This window comes from Blennius ocellaris (genome assembly GCF_963422515.1).
Source record: "Blennius ocellaris genome assembly, chromosome: 8".
NCBI classification, from domain to species: Eukaryota; Metazoa; Chordata; class Actinopteri; order Blenniiformes; family Blenniidae; genus Blennius; species Blennius ocellaris.
This window is the reverse complement of record NC_137657.1, coordinates 11,634,513-11,656,580: the sequence shown is the minus strand read 5'-3', so window position 1 is coordinate 11,656,580 and position 22,068 is coordinate 11,634,513. Positions and strand designations below refer to the sequence as shown.

Genomic DNA, 22,068 nt, shown 5'->3' with positions numbered 1-22,068 from the left:
ATCATTGTCACATCATCAACTTCAAACGTGTCAAAGTGTTATTCGTGTTGAGTAACAGGTTATTTACATGAGCGTTCCGTTATACTTGGCAGATAATCGACTTGGCTTGAATGTTTATTAATCTCTGGTGAACACTGCAATCTGACCAGGAGCGACTCGTGACGCGTGACTGCGGAGATAAAAGAGTTTACAGACGGTTTGTAACAGACACGTGTAACATTCATTAGATCACCGAGGAAGTGCTCAACGCTGCCCGGGACAAATTAACTCGGTTGTTCCACGTTTACGGTGCAACCACTCGACGACACGCGGGGGACGTTTTGCAGCGTTTCAGCAATGAACTTTTATCATTTTAAAACTCTGCTGGGCGCACGAGCACAGAAGACGACGCGCACATCCGTGATCGAACACGGGAGTCGTGAGGCTTCGACAGAGACGTGAGGCAAGCACCTCGAGTTGTGTGGGTAAATGGCAGTTGTTGCATTGTGGCAACAACCCCCAGAGAAGAAGGGGGGGGTAGGGGTGTGTTACTGTCACTGTGCAGGAGCGTTTCTGGATGAAGCGGTGTGAGCACAAGGCAAGTACAGGGGCTTGAAGGCAGAAGCATGAAAGTTAGCAAAGGATCGATGCAGAGAAGGAGCTCAGAACAACTGGAGTATTTAAATAAACCCGATAATAAGCTCAAGTTTCATGTGCCGGCAAGACTACTTTTTCGTTCTATTGTGTGGTTTTCAAAACGTTCAATTTTATGAGGGAAACGCAGAGCGAAAATTCAGTGTGTTCAATGTTAATGCAAAGTGGAAATGACAGCAGCTGTGGGAATTCGAGGAAAGAAAAAATAATCTGAAACCGGTAGGTCCAGCTGAATAGCGCAAAATGATTAAAAAAAAAAACAAACAAACAAAAAAAACAGCGCAATTGTAGTTTTAAATATTGACCAAATAAAATACCTCCCCCCCAGTTGAATTGAAACTGCGGATTTTATTCAAGTCCGTACATGATGAACCCTACCAACTGATGCCCCCCCATCATCTACTGATTACCTTCATTTCTCAGTCTAACTTCATGTGCCACAAGCAGAGATAGTGAGACAATTAATCAAAAAAAAAAAAAAAAAAATCCTAATTATCTTCACTCTCCTTTTAATAGAGAACAGAAAAATACTGCTGTGGGATTCTTCCAGGCTAACATTTATCCAAGGCCTCAATCACAGTAAAGAGGAGGTGCGCAAGTAACGAGTATTGTCCTCTTTCACAGAGATAATTTGAAGAGGTGGGGAAAAAAATAATAAAATAAAAGCTGTGTAACTCAGTCACTCTTTATATTTACAAGAAAATACAGTAGGAGTAGAAGGGTGAGAAAGAGAGAGAGAGGGGGGAAAAAAAGGTGGAGCAAGAGAATATTATTTACAGCAGGTTTACAGCCTCGACTGCAAAACACAAACCCCCGCCCCCCCCCCCCCCCCCCCCCCCGTCACTTCAAATGAAATGTAGCATTTCAGGATGCACAGCACACGCCAAGAGGAAAGATTTCTTCAGAGCCTACGCTCATCCCTTCCGTCACACGTGGCTCCAAAAAAAAAAAAAAAAAAAAAGGATTCGATTGACATTGTGACAAAATATGCTTATTGTGCCAAGTTGAAAGAGAACATATCTGTGTGAAGATGAACCGAGGAGGTCAGTCGACCTTGAGCTTATTTGAGCATTGACACTGGAAACAGTCAAATATTAACAATGAATAAATTCCGATATTTCGGTCAAGGTTTCTTTGAGGTTAATCTTTGCCCAATAATCGCGATCAGCATTGATGTTGAAATGCACTTTTCTGGCCTGGACCAGAATGTACAAAGAAAAAGTTATCATGGTAACATAACTTTATTTATCTTTACACAACAAAGCTATGCGCAGGGCTTCAGTGGCCTTGAAATGTCTTGGTGGGATTTTTAAGAGAAAGATTTAATCTGTTTTGCATTCAGATCAGTTTTAATTGAAAACCAAGGAATTTCTTTTTTAAAACGGCTGTTTGTATAGTCGTCTATAGGATTATAATATGATTATTATAAGATAGCCATTTCTTAGGATTCAGATGGGATTTTTTTTTTAAAGAAAAAAGTGGCATAGTCTCCAATAGATTTAGTCTGATCAAAACTGTGCGACTCTGAAATACTAAGACAACTTTGGAATTTTTTTGATTTGAACAGATGGGAGGAATCGGCATGTTGACCTAATGGTTGCCCACCTTCGTCCAGTCGTTATGCTCAGCTAAGTGTCAAGGGAATAGGAAAGACCCTCTAAAGAAAGTCTCCTGAGGAGACCTGGAAATATTATCCCCCATAATGCCAAACTACTGCCTGGAATAGTATCTTCCTGCTTCACGGTCTCAGGTAATACCACCAAAGACTGAGAACGGCTTAACGTCGCATGGCTTTCTTTCTGTTTTGGGCCATTTGAGTTTTACGCTCGCAAATTCTCTCATTCCTCTACACTTGATAAGAGAGTTGGAAGAAATGGTAGATTGAGGGCCGTTACACGACGCCTCTGTATGACGTAACCGATAACCTCCTTGCTGTGCTGTACAGTGTGAGAAGACTGGCGGAGACATGAAGGCTTGATCAACTATTTACACACAAACCTAAGGTAGCTTTAATTCAAGCTTATTAACAGAGTAAAGACATGAGGGCTCATACCAGCAGGGCTAACACACACACACACACGCTGCACGTCTACATGTGTGGCTTGCAATTTCTCATTGGGCTCGTCATGGCGGAGCCACCTCAGTAGCGCGGCGGCAGGAAAGGCCTCTTCTGAGAGTGAAAAGGGCCGCCTGCGAACGGCGGGGCGGAGCGCTTGCCGCCGCGGAACCCCCTGACGGAGTGACCTCGGTCGGGGTGCCGGGCGGGGGCTCTGCCTCGCAGAGGGGGTCTCTGCAGCATGGGGGCAGAGACCATTGGGGGTCGCGCACTGGGCAGGTTGAGGAGGGGCACGGGGTTCGAGCTCTGGCTTCGGGACTGAGCTGGAGGACTAGCGCGGGGGCCGCCGCCGGACTGGGGGAGGGGGCGAGGCGGCGCGGCGTCAAACGCGGGGGAGTTGGGCGTGGTGGGGGAGGTGGTGGAGGATGTGGGAGAGTGAGGAGGGGGTGGGAGGTGTAGACTCAGGGGCTCCTTGACTCTCCCCAGTAAAGGTGGAGGAACCCCCGGGGCGCCGGGGCGATGGAGGGGGGGTGCGTGTCGGGGGACAAAATGCTCTTTTACCGTGCCGGGCCGGGGATGCTTTGGGGGCTCGCCGAGCAATGAGGGCATTAGGGGCGGCGGGGCCGACTTGTTGCCCCGGTGGCCCCCTCCGCCTCGCTCTGCACTCTCGGACCTGACTGGGGGAGGGGGGGGCAGGGGACGGTCAACAGGGACCAACACGCCCCCCACCATGACGGCAGAGGGCAATGAGGGGTGAGCGGGTGGGGGGGAGAGCCGGTGCTGGATGGGAGGAGGCGGGGGTCGGGGGATTGGTGGGGGAGAGGCAAAGAATGGGGGTGTGGGAGGAGGATGGTGGTGGAGGAGCGGCGGGGCGGCCTGGAGGTGCTCGGGATGGTAGGGCATGTGAAACGGACTGTGGGGGGGGAGGTGCGAGTGGGGGTGGCCTGGCGGGGGGTGAAGATGCGGCGGGAGGAGGAAGTGTGGGGGGGGGCGGCATCGGGGGGACCATGTCTTCGGCGCCCCGCTGGGGGACGTTGAGGGGAGGGGGGACGTTATGAGGCGACGGAGGGCGAGCTTCCAGATACTCCTCCTCTTCGTACCACATCGCTCCGCCCGGCCGGCCGCTAGCGCCGGCGCCCCGGCGGGAGCCCCGGCCAATCACGCGTATGCTCTCTACTGTCTTGATGCGCTCTCCGGCGAGCGGCCGGTTGGAGTAGCCGAGAGTTTGGATGGGCGCCCCCTCCGTGCAGGGCGACACCAGTGTCTCGATGCGATGGTACTGGCCCTCCTTCCTGTCTCCACCTGGAGACGCTTGACCTTTCCCCTCCCTTTTCCCGGCCAGATTCCCCTCGTCTGAGCCGGCGCTCGTCTTGCGGGCGCCGGCGGAGAGCCTCCTCTCTCCAGTCACTCGGTTGTTTCCCAGCATCCTCAGCTGGCCGTGTTCGTCCTTCTTACCCCTCATGTCACCGCCGGCGGCGGAGGACGCGGTCTTCCTCGTGCCCATCATTTCGCCGTCCTTCAATTTTGTGCCGCTCTTTTTCCCGGATCCGTAGCGGGAGGCCGACGAGGCCAGGAAGTCCCCGTCGCTGTTGCTTCCCGACGGCGTGATCACGGCGTCCCAGGGCTCGCTGCGGTAGGCAGTGGGCGACAGGTTATGGCCGCCGGATGAGCCCAGAGACTCTGGCACACTCCCGGGTGTGTCCATGATCTCGTCTTGGGTCGGCGTGCCGGCTGCCTCGTCCCTCACCGGCGTCCCGTCCACCCCGTCGGGACTGACGTCACCGAGAGCGAGACTAAAGCCCGGATTGCCCTGCAAGAAGCTGTTGATCTTGGATTCTAAACTGGGAGGAGAGACAGATGGAGCTGAAGGACGGGGAGGAGGCGGAGGAGGAGGAGGGGACAGCTGTCTCTCCTTCTCCCAGTCTCTATTTCGGACTGGCGGGTCTCGCTTGAAGCTGTTGCCCGGAGGAGCCTTCGCTTTGGGGGTCGTTGGGGTGATCGGGGTGGTCGGGGTTATTGGGGTTTTGACGCTCGCCGATTCCGGCGTTGTTCGCGCGGGAGGAGCCGAGTTGCTGTTCGTCACACTTTGCAGGAGAGAAGACAAAGCTGCAGCGAGACAGAAAAAGTTTTTTTTAAAAAGTAAAACGGGGAATTCGGTTTATCAAAAATATATATATATTTTTTTTTTAATGAATATCAAAGCAACGTGTGTCTCACATGGCGTGTTGGTTTTAGACAGAGCACTGAGGATCCCTTCAGGTGTGATGTCGACCCGTGACAGGATGCTGGCCAGCGCTGGACTCTGAGGCGTCACTTTGGCGGAGGACGACTGTCCACCGGGTGTGGTGGGTGTCCCGGGGGACGGCCGAGGTGACGGACTAACTCCTGCAACGCAAGCAAGGACAGAAAAGTGAAGAGGGTCAAACCTTTTTCAATATACAAGATCAGCAACAAAGTCATTTCCAGAAAGGTGTCGAATCAAAACTTCCTATAGATTTCTGCCACAGAGGTCTGGTTTGGTCGAAATACAATTATCAACCCATCGCTGCGCCATGTTGGTTCTCCATTAAAAACACCACGGGCATGTTAGTTTACTTAGAAACAGCTCAGCAGAGGAATAATAGCGATTACTTAACACCCCCCGTCTCTGGAGAGCATTTCCGGCATGTTATTGAGTTAACAATCCTCCACACAAGCCTTTTGCAATCAAAACCTTGGAGAGGCCGACACACTTCGGTGGGCAATGATCCAAATGTAGAATTCAAGCGTTGAAAACGTTTTCCAGCCATTTTATCTCACTTGATGGTAATCATTTATTTGGAGTGGTGGAAATGGGACGATAAAATAATCATCCAATACAATTCAAGGTATGTCTCAGGGTAAGCACTCAGTCATGCCCCGACTCTACTGCTACTGCTGCACAATAGAAAAATACACCATAATATCAGCATTGTATACATAGGATGAGTACAACACGATGCATGAAACAGCAGTTTCCAAAAACAATTGGCACTACTTCTGAGTCTGAATGAGTCCAAATCCTGTTATTGTCCTTCAATAATGAATCCCAAAGAATATACAGATTGTGAAGCAGTGGCCTACAATTCAAGTGAAACCGCCTGCAAGTTTCTGCAGGCGACCGATATAAAACCAGGTAAACCAGGTTTGCTCACTGGATTCTAAAGCAAAACCCACAATCATTTCTCACACGTTCCAGTTTAGCAGAGAAACACTCGTTTTACAACAAACCATTACCTTTCTACCACAAACATACCCGTGTTCTTCATGGCAGAGGTGAGGGAGCTGAGAATAGAGCTGATCTTTCCCAGGTCCACCTTGGCCAGATTGACCCCCAGGGGAGGGGCCGAAGCAGTTGTCGTGGTCGCGGACGCGGGAGTCACTGGAGCGGCTGAGGTGGTGGCGGCGGCGGCGGCGGCAGCAGGAGCAGCAACAGGAGCAGCAGTAGGAGCAGCAGGAGCAGCAGGAGCGGGAGCAGCAGGAGCAGCGGTGGGCTTGGAGACTTTTGTCGGTGTGGTTGGAGGCTTTGTGGCCGTTTCAGTTTTTGCAGCCTTCGCAGCAGCAGTGGACACCTTGTCTTTGTTCTTATCTACAAAACAAAACAAAAAAAATCACAATGACATCAATGCAGCGTTGACATTAAAGACAACATACACCACGTGTGCCAAAAACATCAACAACAGTCGCTGCTCACCCTCTGCTGCAGCAGTGGCTTCGGCCTCCTCGTCGGACATGTCCATGTCCTCCATGTCTCTGTTGTCGCTCTGCAGCTCTCCTTCGTCCATGGCCTTTCCGTCCAGCTCGGGATCCACCTGAGCTCTGCTCGCCACCATCCCCAAGAAGGGCGAGTCGGAGCCGGAGGGCGAGGGGGCGTCTTCCGACGGTGAGGGGATGGGAGAGTCTTCGGGTCCGGGTAGGGTCGACTTGAGGGAATCCAGTTTCCTCTTAAGGCTGGCCACACGGTTGGCAAAGGCGTTGTATGCCTGAGTAGAGAGGCGAAAGTAGAACAGAAAAAAAATAAAAAAAAATACAGGCTCAAATGGATTATGTGGGGATATAAAAAAAAAAAAAAGCTTTTCAAATAAGCGATGTATATTAAAAAACAGTTCAATAACATCTGGTTACCAAGAGACAAGTCTTCATGTCTAAGATGTGAATAATGAATAAGGGCTCACTCATTATATGGATTTTAGATTTCTCATGGTCTTCAGGCACACAACACTCACATTGGCCACAATCTTGACCTCCTTGTACTGCATCTCATAGAAAATGTCTGCGTTTCCCAAAGCTTCCAGCAGAGGAGGCCCCGTTTTCAACTCCGTGTCCAGGAATCCAACAAACTCCCTGCAGCTTCAGACTCCCGTCCTCGAAGTCCTTCGCAAACTTGTTCCCTCCTGCTTTGTCTGGCGTCGGGGGGGGGGGGGGGGGGGGGGGGGGGGGGGTGGGGGGGGGGGGGGGGGGGGGGGGGGGGGGGGGGGGGGGGGGGGGGGGGATGGAACGGGAGAGCAGAGTCGGACATTGACGTGCTTGTCGGAGCACCAAGAACACCTCAGTATGACGCGTGTGGACGGGGAGGAAAGCGGGGGAAATTCTGAGCGTGACACGTCTGACCTTTCAGCCTCTTGAGGGCCTCGGAGCTGCAGACGTCCACCCGGAGGGCCGTGAGCTGCTTCTCCCTCAGCTCTTCTTCGGCAACGGCTCGCTTGTGACTCAGCAGCTGGTCGACGAGGGGACTGGGGCTGGAGGAGAGAGTTACTGGACTCTTTTCTGACTGGAGGACCAGATCGTACCATCGACCGATTGAACATTTCGCGACTTACTGTGAACTCTGCGACGATTTTCGGACTTCAGGGCAGCTTTGGTTTTGGCAGGAACTGAAGCAGAAATACACACGTTGAAACTCGCCATTGCACTTTTCGGACACACTAAAGAAGATATTCGATGAGTGTTAAAAGTGACAAACTGACCAACTGCAGATGGAGCTTCCTTTACTTTCTCCTTCTCCTTTTCCTTCTTCTCTTTTCCTTCTCCTTCTCCTTCTGCTTCTCTCGCTCCTTCTTCTCCCTTTTGTTCAAACTCGCTTTGAACTGACCGATGGACCTCTTCGGGATAAAACGCTTCTTTCCTCCCAAATCGTGAAGATCCTCTCGATCGATTTTCGGACCTTCAGGTCCCTGACAGCGAAAAACAAAATGTATTTAATATTAGAAGAAGAAAGATGGACATGTGTAACATCACTTCATTAAAATGTGTCGCAAATGTAAGTTTGCCTACTGTGACAGCTGTTCAATAAATAGTCACATTCAGGACACTCACTTGATGAGCAGAGCAGCATTAGGAAGGACCTCAGCGAAAGCCGAACGAAAGACGATGGCATTCTTCCTTTTGCAGTTTTGGATCACGTCGTTGGCAACGTAGAAGAGATTCAATCGATGATTGTTGTCGGCTGCAAAGATATGGGGAGAGGACAAAAAAAAAAAAAAAGAAATATATTCAAGGACGTGTTGAGATTCTTTTGTGGGATTCCAACGAGGCCAGTTAAAATAGTCTAATTATTCTGACACTTGAGTTTTGATTCTCATTCCTCATAACAGATGATTAAAGCCTTGAACATTTCAGTCTGTGTTTGATCACTTAACATTTTAAAGTTTCACTGGTTAAGAAAGAGACGTAAAAATCACTAATAACACCCAAATAAATCATTCTAGTGTCAGTGTGACAAACAGAAGAAGCACGGTGAAAACTGGTGGAGGGACGAGCATCATCACTAGTGGTGTTTGTTGTGCAAATCACCACTGGTGGAGGCGACATGATTTCAACAATTACACTCCCATGCATGCAAAAAAAGCATAAAGAGATTGGATCAATTAAAGGCAGGTAAACATACAGTGCATCACTGACACAGTTCACCCATCAGGATAACCTCGCTGACATCTTTTACTCACAAAGATATTCAACTTCCTTGTAAAAAGTAAAAAAAAAAATACTGCATTGTCATCCAATTTTGTAGAACTAACTTTTTAAGAAATCAAACAGCAGTTATGAATGAAGAGTTACTGAGCGATGCATTTGTGTGTGTGTGTGTGTGTGTTAGGATTTTATAATAATAACGGTGTCAGATAAACTGGTGAGTCTCAATTCCCTCCACAAGTTCAAGTGTCCATGTGACATTTGTTTATCGTGAGCGGGGATCCTCTCCAGAGTCTGCGGCACAGAGTTAGATTAAAGGATCTATTCTGTAATTACCACGGCATTATAATTATCTCTATGGTAATCAATTTTGTATTTACATGTACTGATAAGACTGTATCTGTAAATGGTCCGCATGAACTCATATTCATTCGATTTGTCAGCATGGGGACATCAGAAATCTTGTGAAATATTCAAACATTTGGCTGTGTTCACTAGATTTAGGAGTAAAAAAACAAAAACAAACAACAACAAACAAGAGCCTATTTACTCTGCTGACTTTAGTCACAAGGTACATTTCCATTTTCAAAAGAAGTGAGATACTGGCAGAGCGACACGACGGCCTGTTTATGAAAATAAGGTTATTCAAAACCACAGTTGAACCAAACAGAAATCTATTTCAGTCTGGAAGCAGATATATCGGCGAACACAACTTGGAACTTTAGGAAAACATTGGAGGCTTTTCAGAAAAATGTGAATGCTTTCAGTGTGTCACATTTTAACTGAGGGCAGCATCTCAGCTAAACAAGAAACATAAGACAGCAGCAGCGGAAAAAATAATTGCCCTGCTATTTTATGATCTTTTAGGTCAGTAAATTCAAATAAAAAGACAAACTGAACATAACAAATTATTTCAGCATTTCAAAATCCAAGTAAATCAGTGAAGCTTGGGTTATAAAAACGGATGCCTCATACTGAGGAGTCAATTAAAAAAAAAAAAAAAAAGATTTCATTAACAGCCGCTTGGATCTAAAAGCAAGAAAAGGATGATCAGAAACTTTTACTTTAAACAGGATCCTTAAAAAAGAAAAAAAAAAGAAAAAGAAAAGCACAGTTGCTTTAATAATTAAGATTGTTCACTACATCTTATTTCAAGTTCATTATATTAACGTGCAGTGATGAAAATGTGCAAAATATTTGTTTTAAACTCCACGTATTCCTGTTCCATTATGGTGTCTTGTAAATATTGTCAGGAAATGATGACAAATAGCTTATCAGAAATAAAGATTGGATTCTATTCTACAGAAATAACAGATATCCACCACTGTGAATTAAGTGCACAGCTACCGCATCACTAAATACATTAATGCTGATCTAGATTAATTACATTCTATGAAAATACATATACGGTTTATGAAGTTAACATTTACTGTTCTGTAGCACACAATTTTCTAAATGTGCTTCAGAGTCATTTTGGCTACAAAAATCTATTTCAGCAAGAACAAAACTATTTGATTAGAACAAACGAATAATGAAAACATGACACCACACAAGTTATCACATACATTTCCAATAAAACAAGACATTAAACAATGGTGAAAGGCAAAACATGGTGAAATCCATTGTGCTCACACAAATTATATTTAACAGCCTGTTCGCACCTTCACTTCCATTTTCATGCCAAACACACCACTTCCTCACCCGAACGCTGAGATTTACAGTTCTTATATAGATGATTTTTGTTCGGTATGATTTGATGAAAGTTACTAAAAAAAAAAAAAAAAACGGAGAGGGGAAAAAAAAAAAAAAAGTGTTTGCAATATCATTTAGTTTGAAGAACAACTCACAAAAAACTACAAGATAAACTGTAACTTTGACTTGAAATACTGACGCAGAGCCTGAAAACAACAGAACAGTAATGTTTTCCCCTCCACAATAACAAACTTCACCAACTGGATCAAGTCAAATACTTGAGGACTCATATGGAAGAAAGATGGAATATAATAATATGATTATTATTATTATTATGAATGCAAAGGAGGTCCAGTTGAGAAACAAAGTAAAAACCAACATCTTGCTTGGAGAATCATCAAACAACAGCTTTCTCCAAAATGCACTCATTTAAAGCTTTCCATACAGAAATACCAATAATGTCTCCTGGTGAGTTACAACGGAACACAAAGGCTGGGCCGCTGCACCGCACTTCATCCTGGATTATCTACACAAGCTGTTATCACGCTTTGTCCGGGGAGCAGTGATGCAAGGCGGGGATTTAAAATACAAAATATATAAAAATGTCCACCTGATGGTTTTAGTGAAACACAAACTCCCCACAGTGTGAAATAAAGGCCCACGTGTTTTGACTTGAGCTGAACCACCTTGTGATTCACGTCTGGATGCCGTGTCAGACAAATTTTGTGAGAATCTAACTTTTAAAACTCACATTAGATTCGAAACGATTCTTACTGAACACCTACACTTCCTGGACAACTGAATCTTCTTCACATGCTTTTTCTTCAAAACATCAGTTCAAGGCGGAACTGATATTTTTCGATCTCTCCAGATGTGTGATTGCTGCATTTATATTTACATACAATAGAGCAAAAACAAATGTGCAACTCTATATCAGTGGTTATTTCAGATTTTTTTTTTTTTTTTTTAACTTTGGCAAATTACTGTTTTATATTTCATTCTCAAACTAATATAAAACTGTGCAAACTGATTCTCCCACCTCCATAAATCAACACAATAAACCCCACAGCACTGTCCATCAGTCCATCAGTTAAAATAAATCCAAACAACTACAAACTGTTATTGGAGATCAAACATTTGAACAGTTTCTTTCTTCTATACCAGCCATTATAACCTCCATCACATTTAATCCTCCATTTCCCAAAACAAAATATGCGGAAGACTTTCTGGCTGGGTGGTTCTGCTCATAACCAGCAAAAGAAAAACGACTTTCTTCCACCCCCCCACAAGCTTAATCAGAGCGTTTCTGTTGCTTCAGGACTGAAACTCCTTCATAAAAAATCAACTCGTCCATAGAACTCACTCGACAGATATAAATAGAATAAAGTAGATCAGCATCATCCATCAATATGTACTGCAGAGACTCACCCAGGCTTTCAACAAGCAGACGGAACGTGAATGTATACACTTGCCAAAAGACCAGCTTATCCGCCTCGGATTGAAGCTATCGGATATGAACAATATTTAAGACTTTTTGATATCAACGCCATCATATCAGCAGTTTTTAGAATTAATCAAGTTCCGATGAACCTCTGTTCTGCAGGAAAATCTCTTCTGTGTTGGATTGTAAAATATCTTGTCTCCGCCTATCTTTTATAAGAGCCTTATTCAAGTAATTGGCCTCAAATCCCTCACCAGCTACACTGTGCAACACGGCCTTCATAAACTCTAGTACGTTTTTGACTCCATCCACTGGATCAGTGGCAGAACTGCCACAAAGTTCTTAAAATAAATAAATAAAAAAAAAGGATCTTGCACATAATTGACCTTACTGAAATAAATGAAGCAAACCAAGAACTGACACTCTGTGCTCTGGTCGAATATGTGCACAGAAAAATAAGGGCTGGAAAATGTGGATCCGGTCGAGCACTTTGACCCGTTACACTTCCAAACACATGACCACAGAAAGCAAAGGACAATCGCTTTGTTTGGTCTGAGATGACCCAGAGTCGCAGCATGAAACCACCCGGACAAGAACAAGGTCAGCAACATCGCAGGTCAACACAGACAAATGCACCATCAAACATTCTCACACTTAAACCAGCAAGGAACTGAAGGGTCAACATGTCACCTAACAAACGTGCTTGAATGGTGTGAAGAAAAAAAGAAGCAACTGGAGGGAAACAACAATGGCCCTGGCCAGTCACCATGGCATGTCATTTCCTGCAATAAACATTATTGACATGCTTAAACTACAGAGAGATCCTGTTCACAAGAGCTATGAAAGCCAGTAAAATGAGATTGAGTTAAAATTGTGTGATTTTCAAAACATAACATAACAAAGGTATTACGTTTTAGACATCGAATAAAGCCAATACTCCTGCTGTGACTAGCAGCACCTTTAACTGAGCCCATAGAAACAAGTGAGACTTGCAGAAACTCAGAAAATGTTACAGAGCAAAAAAATTTTTATCAATAAACAAATGTGCAGCCATCGTTTAGGTCGGTGAAGCCAAACAGAGCTCCTGCAAGGTGCATCAATAATTCACAGTATTCCACTCAAGCACATCTCAGTTTCAACCCTACTTAAGACACAAACTCTTGATTTGTTTACCTAAAGTGAGTCATCTTCATCTCGTCAACATGTTTTTTGCTGCAGCGCCGTCATTCGATGCATTTAAAAAAAAAAAAAAAAGGAGGGGGGGCTGTAAACCACACGTGCCATTCATGGGTGCAAGCATTTTAAAATTACAAATAAAATCAAACTACGTGCATCGATCTTTTCTCAAATTGGGTGCTTGTTGTGTAGCAGAAGCGGAGCGACGATCGCCGCTGACCACGAACCCCCTGCAGGCCCCGCTGTAAACACACGTTAGCTTTAGCAGGCTAGCAGCTAATTTAAAACAGCAATAACGTCAGAGATCGCCTCGGAAAATACATGCGATTAAAACCCTCAACCTCCACCTCGACGTATATTCATTGCTTTATTTTTTGCACTGAACTGCGGTGCAATCGAGGCCAATTTGTCTCCGCCGCACGCTGGAAAAGACGCGTTTTGAATTAGCTCGCAGTGCTAAAGCGGCTTAGCCTCGGTGACGCGGCGACTCACACTTCTTGAGCCACTTCATCCAGTGGCGGACGATCAGGCCGTGGTGCTTCTTGTTCTCGATGCACCAGGTCGAAAGTCCCTGGATCGCCTCCATGGTGTTCGATACTCCTTGAAAGCGGCGGTCCAAGGACGCCTCCAGGGCGACGGTGGTGGAGCCGCGGGCTCCGTGGCCGCTCGCAGCCCCCGAACCGGCCGCCATCTTTCCGCTGAGTCTCCTGGTGGGATGGAGGAGCGGCGGGGGTGACGATGATGATGGTGGTGGTGGTGGTGACGGTGATGAAGAGGACGGGACGGGAGGCGAACACGCGCTCCTGCTTTAATAATCAAGGAACTAGTGGGGGGAGAAACCGCATAAACTCACTTTAAGTGAATTAAGGAAATACGAGAGCACCACGATTGAAGACAAACTACTGGGATGCGTGTAAAGTAATCCTGCAAAAAGACCATAAAATAAAAATAAAAATGTTCTGGCGACTATCGACATTAAAATATGAGAAAACAAAAATGCAATATTGATCAATCGCAAACACTGCTAACATATCAAGTGACCTAAAGGCTGGAGAAGTTGACATGGAATAAAATCCCACGTGACCTTTGACCCCTACCAGCCAGCTAATTGTGGCTGCACCTCCTAAATAACTGGTCAGTCCCAGTAAAAGATGAATACAGGATAAGTTATATCCTAATTAAAAAAAAACAGTATAACGCATATTTGAGTGACACACAAGATGATCCAAATAAAAAAAAAAGCACTATTAAATGTTATCAAAAGCATGTAGCACGACATGAAAAATAATGTCAAAAGCCACAAAGTGGTTATAAAGTGACTTTTGAGGCAAAGAAAATCCAACTGTCAAAAGATTACCTGAAATGACCAACAGAGGGAGGAAAGACGGAAATATAACAAAAACAACCTAATTGCACAATAAAGTGCAAAATTGGCCCATCATTATTTGATAAATCAAATAAACATTTCTCTGATTTAAAAAAGAACAATGCCTGCATAACGCAAGCTTAAATGCAACACATAATCATTTATAAGAAATACAGATGCTATAAAAGTACATCTTGCAAAACAAACCCAACATGATTTCTTTTTTTTTTTACAGTAAAGAAAAAACAAAACAAGCAAAAAACCAACAAGATGACATTTGGAAACAAAGAAAAGCCAAATGACAAAATATTAAAAAGGACCAGCACCAAATCAATGTTGTATGTAAATATAACTCACAAAAAAAGACCGAAGCTAAATTACAAGTCACAAATTCTCCAAAATGAAACACAATTGTGGTGTGATACAAGAACAGCTTAAAAAAAAAAAGACTGGAGTATGATTAAAATAAAAAAAGATAAATCAATTAGAAAAAGTGCAAAACAAAGATCAGCAAAGGCCAAGTCAGGATGGTTACAAAAAATAAAGGCCTACAAGAAAAAGTAGAATGAAAAAAACTTAACACAAGTAAAATAATCAAATAAAGTCCACTAAACAACCAATGTGAAAACGATTTAAAGCCAAACAAAATGTTTCACAAAATACTAAACGTAATGACTTAAATATTACACACAAATTACTGATAGACTGCGAAGAGCCAAATAAATGAGTACAATTCAAATGTCTCGTGTGATCCAGGATGGTCCAAACGACAAATACAAAGTACGACACAAAAAACCTAAGAATGCAATAAATCTTGCAGACATAAAACAAATTAAGAAAAAAAGGCTGAAGAGTTAATAAAAACAAAAAAAACCTCCAGATGCTAAATTTGAGTGATGACACAAATCGCTTTAAAACGAGACACCGAATAACCGCAAACCACGTTGCTTGTAGGAATACTGTTTAAAGACCAGTCCGTGTAAAACTTCATCCAACCCAAGATGAACAAGATTGAAGCTCAACGCAATATATAGTGGTTTTGAAAAAAAAAATAAAAAACACAATACTGAATACATTTTCTTTATTCAAGGCGGTGGTGTAACATTACAGATAAATGTGGCTACAGTTGCTTGTTTATCCAAAAGCCAAACAGATTAAACTGTCTGAAATGTCTCGGTAGGAGTGATCATTTCTTAAAATGTGTTTTGCACATTAGCTGTGCTATTAGCTTGATTTCTTACCTTTTTGAATGAAACTGGGAATATCATTAGTGGGCTTCTCAACTCCTTCAGTTTTTCTCCTCAAATAAAGCCTCGAGAGAGACTCGCGTCACCTGCTATTTGTAATTATAGAAAACAAAACGGACACAACCAAAGTAGACCATCAAATGAAAAGAACACCGATGAAGACCTACACACACTTTCCTGTCTCCCACACGTTCTCACAAAAAGAAAAAAAAAAACATCCACACAAGTTTTTCGTTCCTCCGTCTCATCGGACAAGTCTTTTGATTGGAGCTCCGGCTTTCAGCCCGGCAATCAGGCTGCTGGGGCTCGTGTGAGGACGGGGGAGGGGCTGATGGGAGGGGGGGGTTCTGACTCGCACTGAGGTACTATACAGGCATGTTTCAGTCGTCTGTGCAGTCCAACACACTCTGACTGAGCGCCAGGTCCCAGTAGTGTTCTGTGCCGTGCTTCTTGAAGTGTTCCCGGGCCATGTTCTCCGTGGGGCACTGCTTGAACTTCATCTCGCCGTAACTCCGCTCCTTCGCCGTTCCCTGCGGGGGGGGCATCGGAGGAGCGATTAAGACGAGAGGTCACGACAATGTCATAACAACACCGAGGGAACAACGGTGTGGACGCTCACCTCCCAAATCAACCAGCATTTATTGTTCCGCTTTGTGTCGTCGTCGCCGTCCGGATCTAAACGGGAACAGATGGAAATTTCTGTGACGCATGGCGGCGGATCCCAACGGGACAGAGAGGTTGGGAAGCGGTGAAGAAAAAGAACTTGCTCAGCGGTCAGGACATTCTTACCATCTCTTTTTGAGTTGTGTTCCTCCCACTTGACTCTGTGCATCATCAGTCTCTTGAATTTTTTCTGGGATTTAGGACCTAAAAAAAAAAATAAAAAATCAAACAAACAAGAATGTTTATAGTTTAACAGTTTTCTCAACCAGAGCAGAATTAATCCAGTTGTTGTTGGACTGGAGTCAACTGACCCCAACACGAAGTTTCATAATAATATCCGAAATGAACAAAAGACACAATGTAACCGTGTTGCAGATCAAACAAATAAACTCTTTGATCTTGTGAAGACAAAGATGAACAAACAAACTGTCAGAGCTGATGCTCACATTTACCTTGATTACAGACTTGATTACTTTTCAAAGAGAAAACACAAAAACAAATTGAGGAAAAAATCTAAATGTAATATTGTAAAGAACATTGATGGTCAAATATCTATTATGTGACCAACAGAGTAATAAAAACTGAAGAGCTCCTCGTCTGTCCAGGGTTTTCTCTCACCTCCCTCCACCACAATCAGGTTTACATCTTTGTGCAGAACGACTGTGCCGGTCAGGTACAGCTGGTTTGCATTGGCCTCCACTTTAAACTTCTTAGCAGGATTCTGCAGGTTACGGACCCTGTGCACGAGAGGCAATGGGATTAGATGACACACACACACACACACACAATGGCGGTGGTAAACCTCAGGCTCCGTCTACTAATAGCAACACACCTGTACACAGCGATGTGAACACCATTAGTGAGGTCTTCTTTTAACTTCTTCACCTTCTTCTCCTTCCTCTGCTCCGCGGTGAGCTTACGAGCCGCATTCGCTTCCTCGTGAGCCCTGAAGTCGGGGAGGGAGGCGGAAGAGCGTTACAGACGGGAGCCGAGCCTTAAAAACATGAAATGTGCTGAAAAATTAAAAAAAGCACTCGAGGAATAAACTGTGACGAACTTTTGTCTTTTGGCCATCTGCGCTCTGACGTGGGCTTCTACTTTTGTGGGGTCCTGAACAGCCTCCGTGCCCAAAACTCTCATCAGGTTGGAAATTCGTACTAAGAAAACAAAAACAAACAGTCAGTAAACTTGTGTTGAATCTCGCACCGTAATCAGAGTAGCCGTGGCTGTGTGTGTGTGTGCCTACCTTTGGGTTCTGGCGGAGGCATCAGCCCCAATCGGACCTTCTCCTGCACTTCCTTTTGTCCCTCCCTCCGTGTTTGTCTTCTCAGCTTCTTCTGTTCTTTCTTCGTCAAATATACTCCCAATGTCACGGGCTTATCTGTGTCAACTGGGAACACAAAGGAAATATTGTAAACACCAGCTGTGAAATGAAAAACATCACAACATTTCATTGTCAATGAAATAAATGTGAAACTGCTTTGAGAAGTTGGCAAAAAAAAAAAAAAAAAAAGCTCCAGTACAAAGACAAAGCATTATTTTATACAAACACAGTTCTATTAAAGGTATGAACAAATATACCACAAATTTGAAAAAAGTAGGCCCTTCTATTGATTGTGCAATGTGACGACAATACACAGATACTACGGTACTTGTAGGTTTCCCTGTTTGCTAGCATCACCTTCTGTATTTATACCTGCTGACCAAAGACATTATGAAGTAGAACACTTGAACTCACCTGGGGGGCTGATCTGGGCGGGATGTTCGACCAGGTTGGTCACGCCAAACATGTCAAACTCGTCAAAATTTGTGCTTGAATTGCTTCATGAAACAAAGAGAGAAGACACGAGTGTAGAGGCTCGGCAGCGTTTAGATTCAGACCATTGTCAGTGTCATGATGGAGCTTCTTACAATTCTATGTGGGACGGCAGAATGAAGGAGTCCCACCACTCGATGCTGGGCACCTCGTCATCGCCGATCTCTTTTCTGGGGGCGATCAGCGCCAGCTTGGTGGAGGCCTGGATTCCCGTCTTTCTCGCGGCCTGAGCAATCTCATTCTGTAAACGCTCCAGCTGGGCCTGAGGGGTGAAACAGTTTATGTAAGATTGAGAACGGCTGTGCTATAAAGCTCCTTTAAGCAAAAGCTGAATATTTTATTTTTTTTGGAAGACCCCACCTTGGTTCTAATTCTCTGAGCGATCTTCTCGAAGCGGCCCTGTTCGTGGAACTTGAAGCCCTTGCGAGCGCGCTGAGCCGGAGTGATGAACACGCGCTGGTCGAAGTACGACGTGGACTCCAGGTCCTCGCCTGGCTTCTCCTTCAGCTGCTGGCGGAACTGCTCCCTTTTCACCGCTCGAATGTTGGCTGCACGGGGCGAGAGAGGGAGAGAGAGAGAGCGTCAGCCTCGGAACAAATAAAACAACTGAAAAGAGGAGTCTGTATTACAAGGTACCCTTCAGTGTTGGCATTCGATGTGTGAGTTCCACTTCTTTGCCGCTGGCGTCCACGGTTCTGCCCTTGTCGTCCAGAATGAGAGGCGTCGGCTTGTTTATTTCCTTCACTTCTACTTTCCTGCAGACACACAGAAGCCTTTTTATTTTTTTTCATACGGACCACACAGACCCTCTTTTCCTCGTTGTAAACCAGTGATCAGAAGTTCACTAGTTTGCATGGAATGATGGGACAGGTCACTGCTGTGGGTTGAACCAGGAAGGACACGCCTTGCAAAGTGGATGAGAGACGGTTCTGCGACTCACGGCGGAGCGATTCCCATCGCATGGAGATTCGCGAGGGCCACCAGGTTGTGAGGTCCAGTGGTGGGCAGGACCCCGAGGATGCCGGGCTTCATGGATAACTGGGACTGGATGCGGGCCTGGAGCTCGGCGGCTTTGCGTGCCTTCTCGATGGCGTCGTTCATGAAGCTGGCCGCCTGCGATGGGGCGATGGAGGAGGTGCCGCCCGCCGCTGCAGAAGCACCGAGGAGCCGAGAGACGGAGGAGACGTCCAGCTGTGACTGCAGGGGAGGAGGAAACATGTTGCTTCACATTTTTTGAACAATATACATTTCAAATGATAACGGCATTGGTAACATTTCTCTCAACCTTTCGTCTTTTTATAACAAAAATAACACGACTGAAGAAGGGGATTTTAGAGCCAGAATAACAATTTTGAAAATAAATCAAATTGCAGTTCATTGAAGAAAATTGTGTCAGAAACGTAGAAAGAATTTAGATGGAGAACTTAAATGTTATTGACTCTACCACCCAATTAATACGTAGTAAACTATTTCATGTTTCAAACGACAACAAAAAAGAAACACTGAACTGGCTAAAAAGAGACACGTTTGTTTTTTGTGTGCGAGTTAAAAAAAAGAAGAAGGTTCTTACTGCTCCAGACGGGACTGAAGAAGCAAAGCTCAGCTGCTTCTTCCTTTCTTCAATCTGCTTCGTGGCTGCCTCCATCATCTGCTTGATCTGTTGAGAAACAACTTCAATATCATAAAGTTTGATAAAGTTGTTAAAGACTAGTCTCCGATCAACGGTCACATACCTGCATCTTGGTGAGCATGCCAGGACTCTCAGACGGAGGTCCAGGTATGACTTCGGGCTCCTCCACCTCCTCAAAGCGAGGCACCCGTTTCCTCTTTGCCACTGTTCCGTCTCCGGGGTCGACGACTTCACGCACGACTCCCGGCTCCGTCTCTTCGCCAAACACATCCTGAGACAAACCATGAAATCAAATCACGAGTCAGATGTGACTGTAAAGACACCATGAGTGGATTCAAACTCGGTGATGTAATCAATGAAATGATTTAGAAATATGTGGTCCCGGCAAATAAGGCGGGTGACTTCAAGGATGAAAGAAACCAAAACTGGTTTAATCCCTTGAATGAGAAACCAAGATGTGATCATTTTGGATGTCGTCTTGATGTAATCAGAGGGAAAGACTGGTAATGAAAAGTTACATTTGTCACAGGTGTGTGTGTGTGTACCTTCAGGTCTCTTTTGCGATTCTTTTCTCCAGCGCCTTTGATGCCACGAGAGCTTCGGCTTTCCTCGAGCGCTTCAAAAAGACGCTCCACAAAACCTCCGGCAGAGTCGTCAAGGAAAGGACGCAGTTGATCTGAACGCAGATAAACAATTTGCCACATTGATCAACTGTCAGATGAAACAATGACGTCAAAGCACCGTGACTGTGAAGATCCAAAGTTAAGTTGATATTTTATCAGAGGCACAGTGGCGAACTTGGCTGGTTTTCCACCCTGGGCCACAGTATCCCACAACCTTGAAATGGATAGAGCGGAATAGAAAACGGTTTTGAAATTCATCGAATGATCCACTATATCCACATTAAGGTCAACAACGCAACCAGAGCAGAGCTCGGTATAAGCTACACCCTCAGAGTTTTACAGATCAATAGAGGTTAAAAGGACAATAGTATTACAAGATCACTTCAGAACTACAGATCAACCAAAGCTTAGTTTACATGATGTTTGCTGATAATGAGTGCATGAAATAAAGGTTTTTGAAACAATTCATCTGCATTTTATTAAATGATAAATCTTCATTTTTTTTATTTATTTCTAGTGGAGTTTTGTGAACAAATCCTCAATGTGGATCACAACTTATTGCACGTTGATATTCAACGTTGTCGTTCAACACTGTTAGAATGGTTTTACCAACAAAGCGGTATAAAACCCCAACATCCGATGTCCATATCATCGTCTGGGTCGAATCTGTGTGTGCGTTGAGAGATGGGGATGACAGTCGTTACCTATGGTCTTCCTCTTGTCCAGGCCTTTCCCCACACAGTGCAGAGCTGCAGTGACCACCGTGGGCTCGGAGAACCCCAGCACCTTCTTCACGGTGCGCTCCACCCATGGCCTCAACTCCTCCACCTCCCGCTTCGGAAGAGACATCCTCCACGTCTGCACAACATCAGAGAGTTAAAACACACTGCGTCACACAACCGTTCAATGACGTTTTGAAAGAAAACATTTTTTTTTTAAAGAAAAGCCAAAACTGTGCATCCCGAACAGGCGCGAGGAGGTTCATCATAAAACACCGGCCGAGGTTCACATAGTCAACAGCTTCATAAAACGGGAAGCTAACGCTTCATTAAAACGCAAAGAGCCCTTCGGCATGTAGTCGGTCTCTTCGCGGTTGACTATAATTGGGTTATAGTAGATTAAATAAGAGAACCCAGAGCAACACACAAGCCAGGATGGATCATATCCGCCAAAACTCCCGGGGTCACGCTAACTACCGTTAGCACGCTGCTGGGAGCGCGCGACCAACACAAGAGGAAAAACTGTAATATAAGCTAACAAACCTCCCAATTCTGCAAGTATCTGCTGTCAAGTCCACAGGTGCTGGAAACGTCAAACGTTAAAAGTGAGGTTTTTGAAGTGTAGTGTGCCGAAATGCCAGAGTTTCCAGAGAAACTTTCTGTGAAGCTGCTCCGTTCACACGACGTTTCTGCCTCAAGACCCGGAAGAAGAAACGGAGCCACTTCTTCCCCGTGACCTTTCTGTGCAGCATGTTAGAGTAAATGTAATCTTTCGCCCCCTGCCGGCAAATAACTGCAACTGTTCTGTCTGTCTTCACTGGTACAGCGGGTAAACTTTAGTTTCTCCTAAAAATGCTGATGGAAGATCAGAAATGTGAGTTTATAAAAAAGTTTACACTGTACTGAGATCATATTAAATTGTGCCGTTAAGAATTATGGTAAATAGTCAGTGGTTTTCTTCTGCATCATGAGCATACAACTTGGAGTAACAAGGTACAGAAATGCTAACAGCCAATGTCCAATCTCTACATGTGCCTTTCTTGTGCTTATTCATGCTTTTGTGATAGTTTTGCATTTC

At 44.9% G+C, this 22,068-nt stretch overlaps 3 protein-coding genes across 3 annotated transcripts; all 3 read right to left on the bottom strand.

The window, feature by feature from the left end:
* Positions 1-2,773: 2,773 nt before the first annotated feature.
* Positions 2,774-7,096, bottom strand: LOC308133170 (uncharacterized protein; the record flags this gene model as incomplete). Its single annotated transcript, XM_080500471.1, has 6 exons — positions 6,934-7,096; positions 6,402-6,690; positions 5,964-6,296; positions 4,907-5,074; positions 3,419-4,795; positions 2,774-3,366 (listed from the first exon to the last, which is right to left on the bottom strand). Exons 1-6 carry the CDS (start codon positions 6,964-6,966, stop codon positions 2,774-2,776), a joined length of 2,793 nt encoding a protein of 930 aa, XP_080356597.1. The 5' UTR covers positions 6,967-7,096.
* Positions 7,097-7,256: 160 nt separating this feature from the next.
* Positions 7,257-13,617, bottom strand: LOC308133169 (regulation of nuclear pre-mRNA domain-containing protein 2-like; the record flags this gene model as incomplete). Its single annotated transcript, XM_080500470.1, is given in 7 exon segments — positions 7,257-7,424; positions 7,535-7,581; positions 7,675-7,723; positions 7,726-7,818; positions 7,821-7,881; positions 8,024-8,153; positions 13,419-13,617. Coding segments are annotated over 7 exon segments (747 nt in total).
* A 1,554-nt stretch (positions 13,618-15,171) lies between these two features.
* Positions 15,172-21,656, bottom strand: prpf3 (PRP3 pre-mRNA processing factor 3 homolog (yeast)). The gene is made up of 17 exons (XM_080501193.1): positions 21,534-21,656; positions 20,976-21,129; positions 20,194-20,324; positions 19,752-19,919; positions 19,589-19,675; positions 18,959-19,215; positions 18,655-18,773; positions 18,379-18,566; positions 18,114-18,280; positions 17,941-18,023; positions 17,449-17,592; positions 17,260-17,359; positions 17,035-17,148; positions 16,821-16,939; positions 16,329-16,406; positions 16,159-16,214; positions 15,172-16,069 (listed from the first exon to the last, which is right to left on the bottom strand). Exons 2-17 carry the CDS (start codon positions 21,118-21,120, stop codon positions 15,920-15,922), a joined length of 2,106 nt encoding a protein of 701 aa, XP_080357319.1. The 5' UTR covers positions 21,121-21,129; positions 21,534-21,656; the 3' UTR covers positions 15,172-15,919.
* Positions 21,657-22,068: the final 412 nt, after the last annotated feature.

Excerpts from the sequence above, each read along its gene's own strand:
- prpf3 (XM_080501193.1), bottom strand. The coding sequence starts at position 21,120 with ATGTCTCTTCCGAAGCGGGAGGTGGAGGAGTTGAGGCCATGGGTGGAG. Across the intron at positions 20,325-20,975 it reads GGACAAGAGGAAGACCATAG|ATCAACTGCGTCCTTTCCTT; the intron begins GTAACGACTGTC and ends ATCTGCGTTCAG. Across the intron at positions 18,774-18,958 it reads GCGATGGGAATCGCTCCGCC|GAAAGTAGAAGTGAAGGAAA; the intron begins GTGAGTCGCAGA and ends GTGTGTCTGCAG.